The sequence below is a fragment of the Adelges cooleyi genome, unplaced genomic scaffold, assembly GCF_023614345.1.
Source record: "Adelges cooleyi isolate 19-005CV unplaced genomic scaffold, UGA_ACOO_1.1 ACOO_flye_CR_arks_rails_tigmint_CR_PRNA_651, whole genome shotgun sequence".
Classification (NCBI taxonomy): Eukaryota; Metazoa; Arthropoda; class Insecta; order Hemiptera; family Adelgidae; genus Adelges; species Adelges cooleyi.
In genome coordinates this window covers 10,441,712-10,458,671 of record NW_026096352.1, presented here as the reverse complement: position 1 = coordinate 10,458,671, position 16,960 = coordinate 10,441,712, and the positions used below count along the sequence as shown (strand labels likewise).

Genomic DNA, 16,960 nt, shown 5'->3' with positions numbered 1-16,960 from the left:
ACTGACCATTTGTGACTAGTGGACTTGTGTATAAAATTATAAATACATGTTAGTATTTTTATGTGTATTGTCGAAAAACACGTTTACCCTGGCGTGGACGAAACGGGTTGTTTGAATATACCGGCCAACGACCGTTCCCAGTCCAAAGGGGCCGCGTGCATTGGGTTTGACGGTTTCGACGACGACAAATAGAAATTCCAATCACTTAGAGGATAGTCGGCTCTGGCGAAGTAACATTGGATGCCTACTTTAGGAACGACCTGAGACGCCGCGTACTGGCACCTGTCCTCGGAAACGACCGTCATGACAGGCGGATTCAAGATGACACCCTTACAGACGGGATCAGTGGATCGAATGATAGATTTGGCTTTATCCATCAAGTCGCAGTCCAGAGGATCGATCACGTCGGGCGGGTACTCGTTGAAAGGGCACACCGAATCCGGGTGTTGCAGCCCCATTACGAGCAGCTTCACATAGGCTTGTCTGGTGTCAATGTGTTTGTGATCCTTTAGAGCTTTCAACCACGTCGAGTACTTTGACGTCACTGCAAACCCGATCAAGAATAACACTTGTGAAAATCCACCAACATTTTCTCAACGTATAGATAAGAATGTTATTTAACTGTAAATGTTAAGACATTTCGTCTATCGACTAGCCTTTCCTTGTTCTAAATTGTATGGTGTGATACAAATTATGTTGTGGCAATAGGTGGACCGTGGAAAAACTGCTAGTTATAGCTATTGTTAAAGAAACCATAACAAAGGAAAACGCATTTATTTATTTTTTTTTTTTATATTCTAATACTCATCACTGTATTTATATATAATTTATATGTACTTATTAATAATTTATACTTTAAATTAGGATTTGGCTAAAAATCGCTTATAAATTATATATATACATTATACATTTATATATAAAAGTTTTATACCCCAACATGTAATACGTATAAATTGTTCTATCATATTTTTCTTAATAATACTTAACAGTTTACCAAGCAACATTTCTTATATATACTTAGGATGTGGATAACTGTTTTTATTGTGGCCAGGAGTACTAAGCTATAAGACTAGAAATTAATTTACCGGTTAATGTTTATAAGCTTCAAGGTATTATTTTTTATTTAAATAATTTTTTTCTACGAGTAAAAGCCATTTTGATTTATTTCAGACCAAAAAACCAGACAAAATGTCGACTACATACGACGGTCTAACATCAATTCTGTGAAGAGATTCGAATTTTTTGGCTACTTTAATATGTTATATAGGAAGCCGATTTTTATTTATAAATGTCAGTTTCTTGTTATTAAATAAATTTAATTTGCAATTTTTTCAATACTAAAATCCAATTTTTTTACATAAAAAGCAAAAAATCAAAAATCTGTTTCCTACAAAACCTACCTAGCAAAGAACTCGAATATCTTTACAAAATTGAAATCAGTCTATTTTAAGTAGTCGACATTTTGTCTAGCTTATTGATCTAAAACGTAAAAAAAAAAACCGCATGCAATTCCCTTAATGAAAAATAAAAATCATTCGAATAATTGTTTTTTTTCAATCCCTGAGTTTTGGGAAAAATGTATGCGATTAACCATTTTTTTTTTTTATTGGTCAACCTATTATTGAGGCCCTTTTTTTAAGAGCACGGCCTTGATAAAATGCCTGTGCACGTCTACGGTGACCAGTTATCACAACAAAATGGTATATTTGTAATTGTAATTGTAATTAACACGTTTAAGTCATATAATTTTAAAAAAAAATAGTAAAAGTGAACTAAAAAAAAAAAATAATTTTATTACAAGAACAATTTACCAATCAATTGTAGCATATTTTATTTAAAATGACAAATACTTTGAAAACAACCGAAAATTAACTATAATTTTAAATAATGTTAAACATCTTAATATTTGACTAAAAAGAAAAGCGTGTGCCCTATTCAACAAAGTCCCTAATAAATTTTTCAAATAATGTTTTATATTGTAAGTTCTTTTGTAATTTAAATTTAGTTTAATATTTGCGTGTGACTCATACATTTCAATGAATTTGGACTTTGTTGAATAGGGCCCACTCTTTTCTTTTTAGTCAAAAATTAAAGATGTTTAACACTATTTAAAATTGTAGTTAATTTTCAGTTGTTTTCAAAGTAATTGACATTTTAAATAAAATATGCTACAATTGATTGGTAAATTGTTAATAAAATTATTTTTTTACTTTTTAGTTCACTTTTTACTATTTTTTTTTTTTTTTAGAAAAGCATGTTTTCAAAAAAGTTTTTTTTATTTATTTATTTTTTTACTTTTTAGTCCTATTAAAGGTATTAAATAATTGCTGAATAGATTACTAAATTAATTTTGGAAGATTTGGAAAAAAATGAAATTTTAGTGAAATGACCCCCACATTTGACCCTGTGTAGGGCGACTTGGATATCCGAGTCCCAATATGATTACAGAATATTGTATTGTCATCTAAGATGAGTGTTTGTGCCAAGTTTCAGCCCTATACGACATCGGGAAGTGGGTTAAATTAATTTTGCAATATTTGAAAAATACCCGTACAAACGCAAGTACTTACGTGTTAGTGAGCTAAAGAAAAGCATGTAAAAATGTAAAGGCACTCCTAAAGCGTAAAAGTACGCCCCAAAAAAGGTTTAAGAGCTATGGTAAATTGTACACACCTTCGGTATTGCCCTTTCTTAGAATCATCAGCTTGGCTAGTTGGTGATAAAAGTCGAAATCGTCAGCAACAATGCTGCTAAGTAGACGGCTGTCGTCTACTTTAGACGGGTTTGGTTTTTCTTTTTTCGCAATATTTCTGGCTGCCATGTTTTACGTGTACCGTGTATTTGGTAGCAATTTAAAATTTTATTTATAACACTTAACAATTTTTAGTTATTATTTATATTTTATATTTTATTGTATTGTGTATGGACGTGCATGTATATGTATATGTATATATATGTATTTTCCACACAAACTTGTGTATTGTAACGAGTTGGTCGTTACGAGTAACCAAAAATAAAACAAAAAAAAACCATTCACTTGATAATTATTATAATAGTAGTTGTATTGTAAAACTTATTTAACATGTAATGTGAAATAAATTGTTAACTACTTTTTTCATATATTTTCAAAATAATATGGTAAAAAACTTGTTGCCCCGAATCAAATATCTGCCGACTCAGTCTATTCGATATTACCACCTCGTATATATAGTGGCCTTTCAAGTATGAAACAATATCAATTTATTTGTTTTAATTTCTTATGAAGAATAAAGATCCCTACTAAAGAAAATAAAAGCGTTTAATGATCATCAATAGGGATTTGCATAGTATATACTATACTGGTAAAGACACGCGGATATATTTTTTAAAAAGTATATGACTTACTTTAAAGTAATAGTTACAGTTGTATAGGCTTTGAACGAAACAGAAAGCGCTGTTTACAAAGAGACAAAAGAGAGGCAATATTTAATATAAATTGATAGGAAAAATGTTGAGTACCTATGCCTTATAACTTAGGATTAAATCAATGTTTTTAATTTTTTTTCTTATTTTTTAAGTTTAATAAAAAATTACTTTTACTGAAATTACTTACTCTACTACACAACAAAAAAAAAACGCTTTTACTTAACGTTGTTTTAAAAAAAAAAAAAATTTTATTTTACATTGGAAAGTAATAAGGATACATTAGAAACAAATAAATTAATATTCAAATAGACTCAGCTTAGTGCGTTAAAACATTAAGTGTTGCTCTATTCACTAACTCTATACTAAAAATACTAAATCATATTATGATAACTGAAGAGCTACAATGTCATAGCCATTATCTACAAACATGCGATACACAATGCCTGTCGACATCTACATTTTTTTAATAGCCTTTATTTAAAAAATATTATGGCTGAAATCATCTACATTATACGGCTAGATCATTAAATATTAAGTCTATTTCGTATTAGTAAAAAAATATCCTTGGTAACCATCAATAAAATATAACATTTCTGTCAACTCACAAAAAATAAAAAATTAGTTATCCTATGACTGTTAGTTTTATTTATTTAATTACAATCTCATATTATTACATTTTGTTTGAATATTTTAAATATATTTTCTGAATATTTGGAGTATACATTTAACATTTAAAAATGTTTTGTATGGAAGGCTTTCTCGTTTACTTTTTTTTTTCCTTGGACTTATTCTGATTCTGACTACTTTCTGCGTGTGTTGATGAACGGCGAATAATTTCTGGCATAAAATCAACTCCTGCACTTTTCAATTTTTTCATCAGACCATGTACTGTGGCTATACCAACTTCTAGAGTAGATAACAATTGTTATTAAAGTACAAATCAAAAATAATAAATTAGTTCTTAGTAGGAGACTTTAAAACATTAGGAAATATTTAAAACTTATAGACTTTATACGTCAAAGTATAAATTGTATTATACTAAATTAATACTAATATTTTATAGACTTAAGTTAAATATATTATTTGAATGGCTTCTTTTAACGTGTATACTGTGATTTACATATTTGTTTTGAATAAATAGTTCTTGAGATTTTAACATTTAAAGGCATAGAGTACAGTAAATGATATTAAAATACATAACGGTAATAATTAGAAGGCAAAAGACTACGTCATTGTAAATCGGTCAACGTAAAATAACGTTATATTTATAAATTTCCAATACTAATTACTTAATGATATTTAAGTTGTTATTATTGTTACTATTTTTGTTGTTGCTGTTACTATAACTATTTTTATTCTACGTATTTTAGATACTACAAAAGTTGTCTAAAATTAAGATAACAATAGTCCTCTACACAAGTTCTTTCAGTAAGACCCAGTTAATATGTGGTTAATGATATTAAATTATAAATTTAATTAAATAAACAGTCGAGAACAGAGCACAGTTTTATTTTAAAAAGTTAGGGGGAAGTTAAATACCAAAAATACATTATAAACACCTCCTCTTAAGAAGGGAAGGTTTTATAATATTTTCGGTAAATAAATAAGTGTAAATATTTTTTACTATAAATAACAAAAAGTATCTTCTTATTTTATATTTACCTAACTTACATTATGATCCTAAAGAAATCACTTTTTACGGTTCCATTCAAACAATTTTTTAATGTTTATATATCTTTATCAACACAATAAAGATTTTTAGTAAAACTTTATCAGCTAAACGAACGATGTCACAGAAAAAAATATTTCCTTAATTTTGTAATACAGTTCAAAATGTTTTTTTAAGGGAATTGTATGCGGTCTGTCTTTAAGGAGTTTAGTATATTTAAGAAAAAATTGGTTTTCATAAATTTCGACCATATCAATTTATTTACTGGTTAATTTGTATAAGCTTAAAGGTATTATATTTAATTAAAATAATTTGTTCTATGAGTAATAGTCATTTTAGTTTATTTTAGACCAAAAATCCAGACAACATTTCAGCTGCATAAAATGGTCCAATTTCAATTCTGTAAAAAGATTCGAGTTCTTTGGCTACTTAAGTATGATATAAAAAATCTGTGTTCTACAAAACCTAGTTAAGTTATCAAAGAACTCGAATATATTTACAAAATTGAAATCAGAATATTTTAAGTAGTCTACATTTTGTCTGGCTTGAACGTAAAAAAAAAACAGACCGCATGCAATTTCCTTTATGAAAAATGTATGAAAAAATATTAAAATTATTAAATTGCTAATGTTATGATTTATGAAGCATGCATACTATTAAATACTAATATTTAATATTACTCAATTCGTATGTAGTTGAACATTTCAATAAAGAATATATTAATATATACATAAAACATTATTTCAGTTTGAATATTTGCACCTTGCTTTCAATTTCCGTTAATTTTAAAAGTTTAATAGAAAATAAAAATCATTCGAATAAAAAAAAACAGGATGAACGTGCCATTTAAAATGGGATTGTTTTATTTCCTACATAAACTAGTAAAGTTGCCCAAGTACTCGTATATCTTTACAGAATTGAAATCGGACCATCTTAACTCTTAAGTAGTCCAAATTTTGTCTTGGTTTTTGGTCTAAATAGTAAAAAAAACAAGCCGTACGTAATTCCCTTAATACTATTTAATAACAAAATAAAATATTATGGTTATGTACTTTTTCCTTTAGAAGGGTTTTTGGGGATCATATATTCATCTAAGATATCCCACCAATGCTGTGGTATAAATTGTTTTAACTGATCAATGGTAAAGGACGTAGCATTTACTTGATCTGTAATGTAATTGAAAAATCGTTGCGTTGCCTGAAACGTTTTTACACTTTTAATTTTCATAATCAGTTATACTTACATTTATATAAAATTAATTTTGGTACAAAATAGAATACATTATTATTATTATCATCTGATGGTTTTTTGGAACAATGTTCGTAAGATGTCTAAGGTTTAATTACAAGGAGCCTGATTATAATGTTAAATCTTCTACTTCTTGAAACTGGATGAACGTTTAACAAACAGTAACTGCCCGAAAAGGTAGTTTCTAATTTTTTTTTTTTTAATTACTGGAAGTGTCCTAACTTCAAAGAAAACTTTGCCTCTAACATACATTACTGAATACCACGACTCATTAGGATCTCAGTAAAACATATGTGATAAAACATTACGCATATTTCCCGACAAAATAGACAATTCGTAAATAATATTAAACGAGAATTCGTTGAAATACAATGTCCGACAATGCAAATATAAATTTTTTAATACATTTTTTTTGTTCCATCTATTATTTATTGCCCTATAACAACTTACCAACATGGTTCTAAGGTTTCGTTGCTTTATAATAAGGAAAATTTTAGTAAAATAATAAATATATTTTAGGTTAGCTCTTTTGGATATACAACTAATATAGATTTATTTACTATATTCAATTTCAAAATTAGTAGTACTTACCAGTATTTCCTTTCCAGTCAAATCGTCTGCTAAGGCCATTGGAAAAAAGTAAATTAAAAATAACAAAATAATATATTTTAAAGTCATTTTGTATCCCGTACGTTCTTATTATTATCAAAGTAATTATAGTAGACAAATAAAACTGTTATTCATTTTAGTAGTCGCTTTTATAGTAAACGCGCAATTCAATTTATTTTTTAGCATTAAAACAACATCTGTTATTTGTATACAACTTGACATTTGTTTTGTCTACTTTGCAAAATATTAATTAAATATTTAAATTTAACATACGTTTACCGTCTTGTAACAGCATAATATATTATACAGATCCGCCATATTTTCATGTTAACTTGAAGTTGAAATTGTATAATTTTAGACAAAAGGCATAATCATATAATATTAAAAAAAGCTTTTTAAAATTATTGATAAGATAATACAACTATATATGTACTGGCCTATCAGCAATACCTATGCGCATTGTACATTGTATGCACTACTCATCAACAAAAACATTTGACACTTTAGAAATATTATCATAATTTATTTTACATTATTAATTTTGTAACTACTGTATAATCTAACCTAGCCTTAAATTTATTCACACACAATATATTCATAATTAAATCTATTCAAACGAAACTTGGAGGTTTGGTATTTGTTAAATAACTAAATTCATACAGCGAACACAAAAGCGTGTCGCAAATTTTGGTTGTGTATCCAGTTAAAAAAACATATACATGAAAGATCTTTATTTGTGTTGAAAGCTATTGAGGTTTTGCTCGTTTCAGATTATGATCAAAATTAGAATGCATTTTGTTCGGCCAAAAATACGCAGATGTCTCTGACTCGCAGATATCTGCTTATTTTTGTATTCTTAGATAAACTTAATACCACAGAACTACACTTTGTCAAAATGCTTTTTACTTTATTGCGTCTCTTGAAATGTATAGAAAAGTTAGTTGCTTCACTATGATATTTAAATTCGATTTAAAACCATATGAGGTTGTACTTTTACGTTGTTTTATAAAACAAAAATTTAAATTAAATTAAAATAACCCCTATTATAAAAAAATCTCCAGAAATTAAAATGTTGGTAAATACACTTAAATAATTTAAATAATTATTACTTTAAAGTATGTTAAAATTGGTGATGGGAATTCGAAAATCCAAATTAAAAAAAAATGCTATTTAAGCCACTTAAATATTTTATAAATATTAAGTAATTCAAAATAGGATTTTTAGTAGTTTTGGTAAGAATAACATATAATATTGATTTTGTCTGTCTTTAAATGTTTTCAAATTTAAATAATTAAGAATATTTTCATGGTCAGATTAGAGGGGGGGGGGGTTTATAAGTTACTTTTAAAACAAAAAAATCGCAGAATACTATTTTGAAACTTTTTAATTTGATCACGATGACGTGATATTGTATATTTCCCATATAACAGAGGTGTATTCTTAATGGAGACAAATAATAGATGTGTATATACATTTCAAAATAAAAGGTCTTTAAAACTGAAGCAATTACGCTTGCTCAAAGAAAGTGCTTTTTTTTTGCAAGAATATAAAGATTTAATAAAAATATGTTTTTATTAAACCAAGTTGTTTAGTAAATTACCGCTTTCAAATAATGACTTTATAATAATAATAATAGGTTTTTTTATTAAACTAATAAGGCCTTTACTACAAAGGTCCTATTAACCGTATAAAGTATCTATTAACCGAAAATGGGGAGGTCACAAGTTAAATTTCGAATTTTACTGTTTCATTTCGAAAAAATTTAACTAAAAACAAAGAATTGTTTAGTAGTAGTACATTTTTTTAATTTAAATTGAAAAGCATTTTAATTTCAAATTATTTTTCAACACATTTTTGTGCGTTAAATTCCAATTTTGTAAAATTGTTTAAATGGTTGTGTATTGATATTGAGAAGTATTTTATGTGAGCTATTACATGTATGTTTTTCGCATCGATACAAAACTATAAAAATACTACACACAATATTTCAAGGTCTTTTATACACTAATGCAAATATAAGTACATAGACCATAATTAGGTGGGTATTTCATGTGTATAATTGTTACTTTTATGTTATTTTAAATCGATACTAATTTAAGGTAAATAAGTCGCAAAAAAAATATTACCAACTGTGTGTTGTTTACACACTTTGACATTTATTATAAAATACTAGCGCATTTCAAAATTCAGAGTAAAAAATAAAAATACATTATCAATTAAAACCCAAATTTGGTCAAAAAAACATCACCACGTCATAGCATTAATTCATATAATAGTTTTGAGTCAACAGGAAATTGTTTAATTACATTTTAAATATCTGATAAGTAGGTATGTCCTCAATTACTCCTTCTGTCCCTAGTCCAAATGGCGTCTAAAGATTATAAGCGCTATATTTAAACTAAACTCAAGTTAAGGCAGACGCAGTGTTATTGAAAAAATCACACCCATGTGACAATGATAAGGTTTCTTAAAAGATATCATTAGTTATTATAAATAATTAATGACTATCTGATGGAAGTATGAAAAAAAAGTTTTCAAGTATAATGTTTGGATGACACATATCTGTCGTCACCTGGTCGAATTGCCAACGTAATGCTTTTTTGTTACAATATCAAGAGGTACTTGTAGGTACAATACTAGAGAAACAATAACATGTATTTTAATAAAAACGATAAAACATTAGTAGTCATCTTTACAGGACAATCGCTTATCTACAACATAGCACTTTAAATATTACGGTATAAAATATTATAAACGTGCAACTTATATAACATTATATTGTTAAAACATGTCGCATTCAAAATTATTTTTCCTCTGAATAATTGCTTGTACTTAAGTAAGAATTAATTTTTACGCACGTTATACGCCACGATGAGTACTACAATAGCCATAGGATTTTATTTGTTACTGTCTCTTAATTTTTCTGAATCGTTAATTATTCAAAATCCAGTTGATGTAAAAGAAAATAATTCTTATAAGGTGAGTTTTTTTTTTTGCGTTTAATTTAATAATTGTTTAAACAGATAATACCCAGTATATAATCATTTTACTCAATAACGACATAAAACCACTGAATGCAGAATGTTAATAGATGTGCCAAATGAAAACCTCAGATTTATAAAATTAACTATTCTATTACATAGGATAACGACTGTTTAGTATTTTAATGTATTAATTTCAGTAATTTATGATAAGAATTTATAAGAAAAAAATAAATTTCAGGATGAAGGTTTATTCAGCGATCTTAATACGTTTGAAGGAAATTCCGTCGCACAATATAACTTTTTTCTACCCAAAAATTTTGATGCACGCAAAAAATGGCCGAGATGTCGTTCAATAGGCGCTGTTCGATTTCAGTCCAATTGCAATTCTGATTGGGTAAGTTTGAAATTAACAAATGTCAAATGCCAGTGTGGCGGTTTCAATTGTATTTAGTTTTTATATGCCGTATAGAGAGATATTCAAACAACTAAAAATGAATTTCAATAGTTAATTTTAGTAACAAATTAATGTGAATATTAAGCGTATAGGAACACATTTATTTATTTAATAAGGATATTTTTTTCAAAATTCAAGAAAACCTTTGTATGCAAAACATAAGCGTACTTATATCATCTATACACGATAGCTGCAAAATATGTCTTCGTAGGCTATTGCGGCTGCTGGAGCTTTTAGCGATAGACTGTGTATTACCAGTAAAGGTAAAACGACAGTCAACATATCGGTTGAACACATACTCACTTGCGCTATAAGAGACGGATGCAGAGGAGGAGAGACCAATAATGCTTGGGATTTCCTCGGGTACAACGGTGCCGTAACTGGAGGTGACTACAGATCATACGAGGTAACACGCTTTTACAATGCCGTTATATATATAAAAATGTTCTTTTATGATAATATTATGTTTAGGGGTGTCAACCGTATGAAATAGCACCTTGTGGATCTTCCGGTTATCCGAAATGTAATAAAACCATTGCAGACACGCCATGGTGCTATAGGTACTGTACAAATACCTACTATAGAAGGAGCTATGACGGCGATTTGTACAGGAGTAAGTTTAACACCTATAACACCACATTAAACCGTTTTCTATCCAATGTACAGAATTGACCGGTATTGTATTTTATTAGCTCGTGGACGTTATAAGACAATTTCGCCCAAAAACGAAAACGCCATTATGAATGAGATTTATTCCAACGGTTCGGTAGCAGCTGTATTTGATGGCTACAAAGACTTGTTTGATCACATTTCTGGTACGTCAAATTTCAACTCAACATTAAAAATACTTTTTAGTACGGCCATGACTTATTGTGTATTAATGCTATTTTTTTTTGTTTTCAGGGGTCTATGTTAGAAAGTCTAACGAGTTTATCGGACGGCATTCGGTGAAAATAATTGGCTGGGGTATTACAGGAAGACAATCTTACTGGCTGATGGTAAATTCTTGGGGTGAACGTTGGGCCGAACAGGGACTGTTCAAAATGGAGAGAGACACATTGAGTAATTTATTCGGAAGCATCACAGCAGGATATGCTTGATATATTTTGGTGTATTATAAATGTTATAATTATACAATTTACATAATCTATATAAATGTAAAACAAATTTTAATTTTAGAAATTATAGGTAATAGATTTTGTTTAATTTTTTTATTTAACATCTCGTGTTTAGGTTAAATGTTTAATGTTTTCCAAATACTCAATATCTATAATTCGATTATTCTAAAGTATCGCCTACATTAGCGACCCATAACATGAACGTGTTTCAGCAAAATGTTGCTCAGCAATCAATCTAATCTTCGAAATATGATGAAAATTTATTTTGTTTTGAGTATCCCACTCTATAAAAAAAAGTTTTATCAATTTTATAAATGTCCATTAAAACTAGTTAAAATGGCGGTGACTTTAAAATTGGTGGAATAATTTTAAAAATCAAGGTTCCTTATTTTAGGCCAAGACGAACCAACACGTCCACTGATTATCAGAAACCCACGGGGTGAAGCATGTTATATATACATATATATACAGGGTGATTTATTAATGATAAGACGCTTATTTTTCCTTAAAATAATAGCAATTTTGTAGTTTTTTTTTTTTGAAAATATGTTTGGTTCTCATATTTTACAATATTATAAAAATTGTAAATATTTATTTACCTTTTTTGGTATTTTCTCTCGATAGCCATATCTCTAAATACACGTAGTCATTGTCTGCAATCGTACGCACAAGGTTTTTTATATTATTAAAATGTACTGTTTGTTTTACGGATTGTTAAAGTCAGTAGTTGTAAAATAATAAAATATCTATGTGCGCAAATCGTATGTAAATAGTATATATATATATATATATTTATACTTAGCTTATAAGTTCATCTAAACACTAATTGAAACTAATAGAAACTCATAATACAGGATAATTTAGAAGCTTTTATGATGATGTCCATTGAAAAAGATAAATTGAATGAAGAAGATAACAAAGAAGTGAAAAAATGTATTTGGTTTATAAAATGACACCATGACAAAACTATTGTTGGTTTAATATTATTTTGTATATTATACATATATAAATAAATATTTTTTATAGAATGATGAAAGATGTTGTCATTTAATTGTTTTATATTAATCTAAGAATGTCGAGGGTTCTTTTTTAAGAAATACAATTTTACCTTTATTTTATATGAAATCCATTATGGAAACTAAGCTTAATTTTTCACACAACCTTTTACGCTATGTCTGAACTCTGATCTCTAAAATAAATTTAGGCGTTCGGTACCGGTGCGTTTTTCTGCCTACAAATATGCCTTACAGGAAAAGTGTTGACGCATTGTACAGTTACCACCGGATTTTGCCAATTATTCTTGTCCGAAAGAGAGACTTTCTACAGTCTCTTCAGGACTTTGGTTATCAAAATACAAATTATATATGTCGTAATAAAAATTTTAATATTATTAATTCAATAAAAAAATTTAACCGGATTTTGTTTATTTTGGTATTTGTAATAAAAAATTAAAGCTCTATGCGGATTGTAGGAAGTCTTTCTCTCAAAATGGCTCCATATCACATAAAAATGTACATTTAAAATGTACACACTAAATAAACAACATACCCGAGACGTGGGATAGTTTATAAGTAATAATTGGGCCAATCGTACAATTGCACAGGTGAATCAAGCAAGTTATCAAACAATCAAATATCAATTAAGCAACTAAATAAGTTAGTATTCAAGTAATCAATCATGTTTATTTAAAATAAAAGAAAAGAGGTATAATATTTATACTATCAGATAAGTAAATAAGTCATTTTACACAAAGAAAAATAATATATACATTTTTGTCTAAGCAAGGAGGTTATGAAAATAGAGATTAGACAAGCGATATTCAAGTGGTGGAAGCAATTATCATTTAAACTTATTTCAACAATTCATTTTTTTTTTGTAATTTATTAATTCGGAGATATAATATGATAGCGAAGACAACTTCCATTAGAATCAATGTAACACCCGGTTTTTTAATTTTTGAATAAAAAGTGGTGGAAGCAATAATTTTCATATGGAAATTGAAAATGTTCAAAATAATAACAGGAAATTCAAATTTGTATTGTTGCACTGTGATAACAAAATAATATACTCGTTAAGAAATACCAATTCGTTGACCTAAGTGTGTTTCATAAGATAATAGCGTCTCAATAATATTAAACAACAACCGTATATCTTTATTAAATGTAAACACAAATAGGCATAGCCGTCCAAATAATAGCGTTCAGCCAAGACATACCGATGGACGTCATCAATAAAACCCACGTGTTGATGATATAGTTTCGGGGATTCGGTCTGTGTTGATTTATAAGCTCAATTGTCGCTTCGTGAGAAGGTGGCTGCACATAGTCCAAGAAATCGTAAATAGTTTCACATGACATTCTACTTGATACCAATTCCACCATGTTTCCAGTCGGCTAAAACAAAAAATAATATTCTATTCATTCTTATACTAAAACTCTCTAGTAAATACAACGGGTGTTATACTATTTTAATTCCAAATAATAAAAGTCATATCAATCACAATCCTGTATTTTCACTGATCACACTCATGTGTTCAAGGGATATTACGATTTTATAGTCAAAGTCAGTGACATACTCGACAAAAAAATTTAGTACCACATAGATCAGTTAGAGTCGTGAACGTTAGGTCTCAATTTTTTCTTACACCACACTGAAAAAAAGATATAGAAAAGACAAAGGGTCATGGTACGGGTGTCTTACAGTGGCACTAGTCTTACATGATCTGCTGAATCACCAATTCCCTCCCAACCCTCAACTTAAAATTATAATATCCCTAGAACTTCACATTGTGTATATCTTCGTGGGACGAACTGAATACAAAAATACCACTATTTGTTCTTATTGCATACAATATCGGTGTATAATAGTATACAATAAAGTTAAAGTAATAATAAATTATTGTAATTAAAAAATGCCGAAAAGATAACTAATTTTACCACTATGATAGGATATGTTAGAATAGATTTTATAATTACCATTAGAAAGCTTTTTACTCGGTAGACGTATTGTTGACATGTCGCAACGTAGCCGTTTGTCAGTACAATGGACGCAATAGTCATATTGAGTGCCATCAAACCACAAAAAATAATAAAGCAAATCTTCGCGGACGATACCTGAGAACTAACATGATTTACATAATAATTAAATTTGAATAATTTCTAATGTTCAGGTTTAACAACTATGATAACATTTCAAATATTATTTTTATATTATATCGCTACCTACATTTCGGAGGAAATAAGAGAATATTATTATAAAAAAATACTATATTAACCACACGGGAAGTTACCCAAATGGCAAGATAGTAAGTCATCATTTCGAGATATTACTAATTACGTGAAGTTACTAGAGACACCAGTGCTAAAATTGGAAGACCAATAAAAAGCGGAAGAGGAATAAACAAATGTTGAGCGAGAATAAAAGAGCGGTGCGTAATCTAAATTAGAAAACTCTCACCTCTTAGGTTAGTCTTATTACTTATAGGAGGGGCATAATATGATACCTGTTAGCAACAGTGGAAACAAGTGTGATATGCTGAGTTTCGCGGATAACCTAGGTCCTATAAAGGAAAAAGGGTCCTTTAATGTAATGTTGGTACTTACTTAGTAGCCCATTTACGAAATTTCTTCAAGATAGCTAAAACAAAATGGGTTGGCACGTACAAATCGACGTGACAACAGCTTAAAGGCGCTAAGTTTTTTTACCGTTTTTTTCACTGAATATAGATCTCTACATTCAATATAAAATCCAATTTATCAGTGAATGGGGCCACTATCTGAATATCGACACTATTTTATACTTAAAAATATAAATGTTTTGTTTTATTATCATATCTTATTGATTTGAAGTAACTCATTAGATAACAGAAGTTTGTCATACACAAATTGACATAACTATAAATAATAAATGCGCAATAGGTATAGCGTTGCTATTTTACAACACAATGTACCGAGGAGATATAACCATCTTAATAATTATATAAATAACACGTTTATATAGCTACCTGTAATATTTGTGTCGGCATTCTATTAGGATCCTTAGCCAGATTAAGCACATAAAGTAGTAATTGATTTATTACTTTGTATTACGAATATAGAAAACAGTGCAAATCGGTAATTACTATTTTCAAGCCAGTATAATCCAAAACAAGCACAGTGTAATAGTCAACAAAGTTAGAATATATTAAATTGAATAGGTAATTTCAAAAACGACTTAGGTCACCGTTTTTTCAAAAATGTCTTTTTGTCAAATTTGATAATTATATACTTAGTTACGTATTCTGTGTGAAAACTAAATTTGTCAGACTCATATTTAATACAAATGTTGAGTACAAAACTGTCTCTTTTCTGTGTCGTTTCAAGAAATGTTATGCTTGAAGAAAAAATTATGGTTCATCAATTTTGGTCCAGCCATAAAAGCAACAATTACATAAGAAAGCCAAAGGAAATTTTTTTTGTTGGATATAAACCCTTAAAAGACAATTGCATGTACGCTACCGTGATAAGGACCGCATATATTGCAATTTTAAGATAATATACTGACCTCTTGGTATCTTCTGAAGTACGGGCTGTGACATATGGCCGAGTTCCGGTCGAGCACAGAAGCGCTAAACCGTAACAGGCGCAAGCGATAGCCGCGCATATAGTGGAAGCGACCAACGACCACCAGACATACCGGCACCGGTACTGCTCGCCGCCTACAAATGTGCCACCGGCGAAACTGGTACCATAAAGTATGCACTTGCAGTCGTGTACCGAGCAGTCAGCATCAAATTCAAAAAACCAGTACGACCAGACGGCTACAAAGCAGGCGGCGGCCACAGTAGCCGCACCGAAAGCGGAAGCGCACAAGCCCAACTTGACGGCCACGACGGTTTTCATAGTAATGCTTCAACATTAATCGTCACACACAGGCGCACCTATAATATGGGTCTTGTTATCTTTAAGTATATTTACAATATTGTTATTATTATTACTATTGCCGGTGTTTACAAAATAATTAAACGCACACAAGAAAAAAAGGTTGAATAATGATAAAGTTATTACATAATATTAATACACTGTAATACGTCACGACGTGAAAACCAGTTATTTTATCTTATTATCTGTAGTTCTCTACTCTCTAGAATCGTCTGTATACAGTGTTGAAAAGTAATTTTTTTTTATAGATATTGTACTCTTCAAGTAAAACTACGGTTTAAAAGCAAACCAGTACTAACGAATTTCCCAGTAGGGTAGCGAGCAACAGAATATCACCTCAAAAATGTTTAATTTTTGATTTTGCGATTCAATAGTGGGGTCGGAAAAGTCACAGGATCTTAGGTTAATATTATTACTGAGAATAATTAAAATCACAAATCAATGCTACAATGAAAATTTGCTCTGCTTTAATGCTATAATATATACACATAAATAACGTTTATAATTGCAAATAAAATTATTGCATATTTATTTAAATTCAAATTAAATTACAT

The 16,960-nt window shown here is 29.0% G+C and overlaps 2 protein-coding genes and 1 long non-coding RNA gene across 3 annotated transcripts; 1 reads left to right on the top strand and 2 right to left on the bottom strand.

Annotated features, from left to right (window-relative positions):
- Nucleotides 1-4,027: 4,027 nt before the first annotated feature.
- On the bottom strand, nt 4,028-7,059 carry LOC126844470 (uncharacterized). The gene is made up of 3 exons (XR_007686575.1): nt 6,914-7,059; nt 6,127-6,271; nt 4,028-4,311 (listed from the first exon to the last, which is right to left on the bottom strand). It is a non-coding gene; the product is annotated as an uncharacterized LOC126844470 (long non-coding RNA).
- Nucleotides 7,060-9,647: 2,588 nt separating this feature from the next.
- LOC126844492 (cathepsin B-like cysteine proteinase 3) lies at nt 9,648-11,575 on the top strand. The gene is made up of 6 exons (XM_050582735.1): nt 9,648-9,910; nt 10,154-10,309; nt 10,581-10,775; nt 10,841-10,982; nt 11,062-11,184; nt 11,273-11,575. The coding sequence occupies exons 1-6, from the start codon at nt 9,803-9,805 to the stop codon at nt 11,467-11,469; spliced, it is 921 nt and encodes a 306-aa protein (XP_050438692.1). The 5' UTR covers nt 9,648-9,802; the 3' UTR covers nt 11,470-11,575.
- Nucleotides 11,576-13,267: 1,692 nt separating this feature from the next.
- Nucleotides 13,268-16,367, bottom strand: LOC126844813 (uncharacterized). Its single transcript, XM_050583232.1, has 4 exons — nt 16,030-16,367; nt 14,463-14,607; nt 13,703-13,880; nt 13,268-13,533 (listed from the first exon to the last, which is right to left on the bottom strand). The coding sequence occupies exons 1-4, from the start codon at nt 16,365-16,367 to the stop codon at nt 13,337-13,339; spliced, it is 858 nt and encodes a 285-aa protein (XP_050439189.1). The 3' UTR covers nt 13,268-13,336.
- Between the last annotated feature and the right edge of the window lie 593 nt (nt 16,368-16,960).